A 6,000-nucleotide genomic window follows, 5' to 3' on the forward strand; every position below is an offset into this window, starting at 1 on the left:
TTTTCCGGCCAAGTGCCGGGGCCCGGGGTGTTGGAAAGGCCCACTGGGGCGCCAAAAAATTAAATTCATCCCCCAGATCAATTTTACCAGTGTTGCTTTAAGACACTGGTACAAATGATCACCATTTGGCTTGTGTACATTTCTTCCTCTATGCTGCGCTTGTTGGGAGGGCAGCATAGAGGCAGAATCCATAACTCAACTTTCCTCATTCCCCCAAAGCGGCGCTCTGCACTGTACACAACAGCTCTGAAGCCGGCACACATCATGATGTCATCACATCACATGTGCCGGCTTCAGAGCCGGCGCATACAGCAGGCACATAAGAAGAAAGATGGAGGCTGCAGGCACTGCTTAAGGGAATGAGAAAAGGTGAGGGTTTTTTTGTTATGGGGAAGGGGGGGGATGTGCCTAATGGGGACAGTGTGGCTACAGGGGGGGAGAGTGCGACTACAGGTGGGAAGGGACAGTGTGGATACAGGTGGGGCAGGACAGTGTGGCTACTGCGTGGTGGAGGATGCGACAGTGTGGCTACTGCGTGGTGGAGGATGCGACAGTGTGGCTACTGCTTGGCGGAAGGAGGAACAGTGTAGCTACTGCGTGGCGGGGGGAGGAACAGTGTGGCTACTGCGTGGTGGGGGAGGGACAGTGTGGCTACTGGAGGGAGTTTTCTAAGGCTCTGTCGCCCCGGGGGCCTACTTAAACCTGGAGCCGACTCTGTGCAGCAGAGCTCCCAGTATAATAATGTAATGGTCTATCAGCCTCAGTGTGATCATCTCATGCATCTCTGATCTGTCCCATCTCTCCTTATGTGTGTCACTGTGTTAGTCAGAAGCCAGGTACCTGTACCCTAATAATGTAACCACATTGACACCCCACAAAACTAGATGGGTCATAATGTGTCTGCTTAGAGAGGCCCCACCCATACCCTTGGATTTTGGATTGAGCGGCCAAGTTAGAGATAGGAGCTAAAACAGCAATAAAACTGAGTAAAATTGTAAAGTTAGGGGTTAAATGATCTTTATTGTATTAACATCACTAGGGGATGTGAGAATTTTCTTTTGTGGGAAAACCCCTTTAATTTGCTGTAATGGGAACACCCCTTTGAATATATTATATATATATATTTTAATTTATCATTTACAAATAGATGCTCCTCCATTCATATCCATACTTTCCATTTTATTAAAACTGAGATGTTAATGCAGATGTGCACATAGTCTTAGCAGTTGTTTACTTACTAATGTCTGATCTTCACGAATATTAGGAATTACATCCAAAGCACAACCGGCACATTTCTAGTAAGAGATTGGAAGAAAAGAGAACCTTTTATTTAGATCATCAGCTACAAACAATTGGGCAAATTTACTTACCCGGCCCATTCGCGATCCAGCGGCGCGTTCTCTGCTCTGGATTCGGGTCCGGCCGGGATTTAACAAGGTAGTTCCTCCGCCGTCCACCAGGTGGCGCTGCTGCGCTGAAAGTCATCTCATCGCGCCGGAATGCACCACCTCGGACCATGTGAAGGTAAGCGCTCCCCAAGCGACACTTTTTCGGTTTTTAAATGCGGCGGTTTTTCCGAATACGTCGGGTTTTCGTTCGCCCACGCCCCCCGATTTCCGTTGCGCGCAAGCCGGCACCGATGCGCTACAATCCGATCGCGTGCGCCACAATCCCGGGGCAATTCAGGTTCAATCGGCGCAAATCGGAAATATTCGGGTAACACGTCGGGAAAACGCGAATCGGGCCCTTAGTAAATGACCCCCAATATGTTCTATGTCATATAACATCATTTATCATGTTCTAAAAGTAAACTATGTAGAAAAAGATTCAGAATAGTTTTTAGGGCACTTTTTTATTCCAGTGTCAGGTATTGTATAATGTCATCGCCATCCTTATCTTGTATCACTATGACCCTGCACTGTGATAAATACAACAATAAAAATTCAAATCAATGAAATATGGTTCAGTCAGGGATTACTGGAACTGTTACACTTGGATCTATAGTAAGTTTCTAACTAATACTCATACATTCTTTTTTAATAAGCAAATTATACCCTAATAAATTATAACTGGGAGATATTACATTCACTAAACAACATCTATAATGGGAAATAGGAAACCATCCTAATCCTATAGCATCCCATGGTCTGTCCTGTCCTGTCAGTAGCTGATAAATATCATGACACTACTGATGGAGGGAACGAAAAATTAAGACGGCACTTCCAGACACTTCTCTACATAAGCCACCAAAACATTAGAAACATAAAGCTCTACTGCAGAAATGTCTATCAGTGTCCATTGGAACTTGACAAATGTTTCCCCTCTCTCGCTATGTAAGTAATCTAGTGTAATTGTATGACTATATATGTACAATTTACGGCACATGTTCTTATGCAATGGCAACGTCATATCTTACCAGTGTGAGTAGAAGTTTTTCAATAAGTGAATTATGCTTTTCTGCATTTCGTGTGATCTGTGGGATAACAATTACGAAAAAATAAATAAATGTAAATTATATAATTGACACTTTCTTAATTGATATTGAATATGGTTTTGATATTGGCAGGGATGATTTACTTACCCTTCCATTGGTGTGACACATAAAACTTGCCAGATTTACACTGAAATCTGGATCATTCTAGATAAGAAGAGACAATAGAAATATATTAGTCACTGTAGATCAGAACTACATAACCAGTTCTAATAAATATATTAATGTTGCTATTTAAAACAATATGAGGTTTCCATCATTGTGGTTACTAAACCAAAGTTCTAATTAAATCTTATAACAGTGAACAAAGAGTTGTTATAGAGCACAAATAAATCTCTTGCCAACTGGACTATATGTGGCAGATAGCAGCGCGCCAGTCTCTGGAGCTGATGCCCGGTTATGCTCCTGCTTTCCTCAGCAACAGGGGCAGATTAAGACTGTCATGGGCCTTGTACTATGTGAATATTTTAGCCCCTACAAGTACTGAATTCACTTTATACATATAGTAGTAGAATCAAGCTTCTTGTAGATTGGAGAATGAGCCCCTTCTCAATTCTTTGAATTTGCAGTTTCAGGACCTTTGGGGGACATTAAAAAGTCTTAAAATGTCTCTTGTGTACATGTGTATTAAGAGCAGGAACAGATGTATAAGTATTTCATGGGTGAAGGTTATTATCAGTATAACATTGGGTGGGAAGTTTGATTGGGTAGGGGGACCCTAGAAGGCTTGGGCCCCAGGCTACCGACCAAATCACTTATATTATCATCCACTACTGCTCTGCAATCACCGAGTATATGTTTCAGGGGGCTCTTTCTGCCTTTTTTACCAACAGTCTGTGGTCTGGGTGCTTTCTTTTGGACCTGATTGATGTATAAGCACCTGGATCACAGGTAAGTACCTTAACCCCTTCTCAATAAGTGCTGTACTATGATGGCCCAGCATCAGGCCAGGTGTATGGTGAGGTCCCACGGGTTGAGCTCTCTCCATACAGGGCAGGTGTTTGCTGTATTCAGCAAACCCCCAAGGGCAACACTGTGATGCCAGGGGGATTTCAATCCCAGCTCCCCCCAACCTCGCCTTGCTGTGAAGTCATCGGGGGGTGGCCATCAGTTACTATGGCAGCTGGATGTCTATGCTCGACTCCCAGGCTGACCTCAACTTGCCATAGTCAGTCACTTAGAGCTCAGTCATATAACTACTATATACTGCATATACTGGAACAGAAAATAGTGGCCAAATCTGTGAACCGCCACTTTTTTGTAAAGTAGATAGTTGTAAAGTAAAATCAAAGCAATAAAAACATCATCTTGTCCTGCAAGAAATGAGACCATACACTTATATATATGATCCAGTATGAAAAAGTAATTGGCATCAGAAATTAGCAAAATGAAGAAATTAATTTTCGAACAAAAAGGTTACATTTTTTTAAGAATCTATTTAAAACATATCAATTGTTATATAAACTTGGTTTCCTGTGATTGCACCAACCCAAGGAATGAAAAGAAAGTGTCATTTGGAATGAAAAGTAAAAGACATAAATATAAAGAGCACACAAGAAAACGGTGAAAATGTCCTTTTTTTTGCCAATTTCAACATTTGGAATTTATATTATGACATGTAATATTAAATACCACCACTGGAAAGTGCAACTATAATTTAAAAAAAACAAGCCCTCACAGCTCTGTACATGGAAATATAATAAATATGGATTTTTGAAGGTGGAGAGCAAAAAACAGAAACACAAAAACGAAAAAGGGCCAAGTCATTAAGGGGTTAATATCAAACTTGCACAGGCTGAGTTGCTGAAACCCAATGTTTAGACCCCAGTAGCTTTGTAATGTGCACATTTATCTGTGATTTCCTTTCCTAGTAATGTTTTCCCTGCTTTACCTTGACCCCATCTGTATTTTCCTTGTCACATAAATATTTCTGTACCTTGGTGATTATTATTACTTTCCTGCTGTAGAGACAGATAACATTTCTGAAAAATTGCACAATAAAAGGTAAAAGGTCAAAATTTTGTCTACATAATAGAACAAATAGCTTTAATGGTCTGGATGTAAAAAACCTTTAGCAATATTAAGATTTTATTGCGGTCATTGAGGCCTAAATATACATTTTGTTCTGAAAAGTTGGAATTCATTAGTATTTATTTAAACTTACATTTACAGCAAATTCCAAGCACTGAGCATTTGTTTGTCTTCCTGGAGCATAACATGATTTTCCTATGTAAACAGAAGAAAAACACAAAAGTCATTCACGAGTCAGCTGAATATACATTTACTGTATGTATGATCTATAGATTATAACAATACATTAACAACTAAATTACAATGTATTATATCTACATACCCACAGCCAGGCTGAGACCGGCCAGAGCAAAGAGTATGATGATCTTCATTCTGGAGATTGTGGAGCTCAAGGAGTGAATGGTACAAGACACTGCTCTTCTTATAGGATGAAATGAGGTGACATCCCTAAGATTACATGATGGCACTGCCCACATTGGAAATGATCCTAAATATGTACAGCTTCAATGTCTGAATTATTTTAATCACATTTATTAGTACAGTTAAGATAACATTTCACATCCTGCTTTTAATGTAAACATTATAGGAGTTGTACACATGGAGCACATTCCAGCAAGTTATGAAATTTTCCAATATACTTTCTGTATCAATTCTTAAGGATTTTTCTAGATCCCTTCTTGCTGTCATGCAACAGGAAACCTAATTCTTTACCTACTGCAGATAAACACTGGTCCATAGTCACACAGGTGCACGGCTCATTATATCACACAGTATAATCAGAGCTCCCCCCTGTGTGACATCACATGACCATGGACCGGTGTTTATCTACAGGAAGTAGTAAAAAATAAAATTTCCTTTTGTGTAAACATCATTAGGGAATTACATTTTGAGAACTTTCTTTTATGGGCAAACCCCTTTAATTTACCAATATTCATCTATTAAAAGTTCTAGACCATTTTAAGATCGCATTCATGAATACTATCATAAGGTCCTGGAAGGTTGATTAGTCATGGACACTTAGGAGCACATGACCCTCCTATTTGCTGCCGATTTATGGACAGAAATGGCTGTTGAGATAAACGACATTTCTGAGCAAGGGGCTTTACATTTTGAGAAATCAGCGCAGAACTATTACTATACGTATATTGGTAAGGTACCTATTGTCCTAACTCCCACACATTGGGGCAGATTTACTTACCCAGTCCATTCGTGATCCAGCGGCGCGTTTTCTGCAGTGGATTCGGGTCTTCCGGCGATTCACTAAGGTAGTTCCTCCGACGTCCACCAGGTGCCGCTGCTGCGCTGTTCCCCGAGGTCCGCCGGAGTTCACGTTCCTATACCTGGTGAAGGTAAGCGCGTGTCCCGCGACATTTTTTTTTTTAAATGCGGCGGTTTCTCCAAATCCATCGGGTTATAGTTCGGCCACGGCCCCCGATTTCCGCCGCGTGCATCCCGGGTTACGTACACAATAGGTTCTG

The 6,000-nt window shown here is 41.1% G+C and overlaps 1 protein-coding gene across 5 annotated transcripts in view; it reads right to left on the reverse strand.

Moving 5' to 3' along the window:
- Positions 1 to 4,937, reverse strand: part of LOC140103885 (uncharacterized) — a 58,668-nt gene extending 53,731 nt beyond the window's left edge. For all 5 annotated transcript variants that reach the window (XM_072127185.1, XM_072127184.1, XM_072127182.1 and 2 more), the window contains exons 1-5: positions 4,845 to 4,937; positions 4,656 to 4,717; positions 2,582 to 2,638; positions 2,417 to 2,473; positions 1,239 to 1,295 (exon numbers count right to left, since the gene is read on the reverse strand). In XM_072127185.1, coding sequence (XP_071983286.1) covers positions 1,239 to 1,295; positions 2,417 to 2,473; positions 2,582 to 2,638; positions 4,656 to 4,717; positions 4,845 to 4,893 — 282 coding nt within the window. In that variant the 5' untranslated portion in view covers positions 4,894 to 4,937. The remainder of the gene's footprint in view (positions 1 to 1,238; positions 1,296 to 2,416; positions 2,474 to 2,581; positions 2,639 to 4,655; positions 4,718 to 4,844) is intronic.
- Positions 4,938 to 6,000: the final 1,063 nt, after the last annotated feature.

Source organism: Engystomops pustulosus, chromosome 10 (genome assembly GCF_040894005.1).
Source record: "Engystomops pustulosus chromosome 10, aEngPut4.maternal, whole genome shotgun sequence".
Classification (NCBI taxonomy): domain Eukaryota; kingdom Metazoa; phylum Chordata; class Amphibia; order Anura; family Leptodactylidae; genus Engystomops; species Engystomops pustulosus.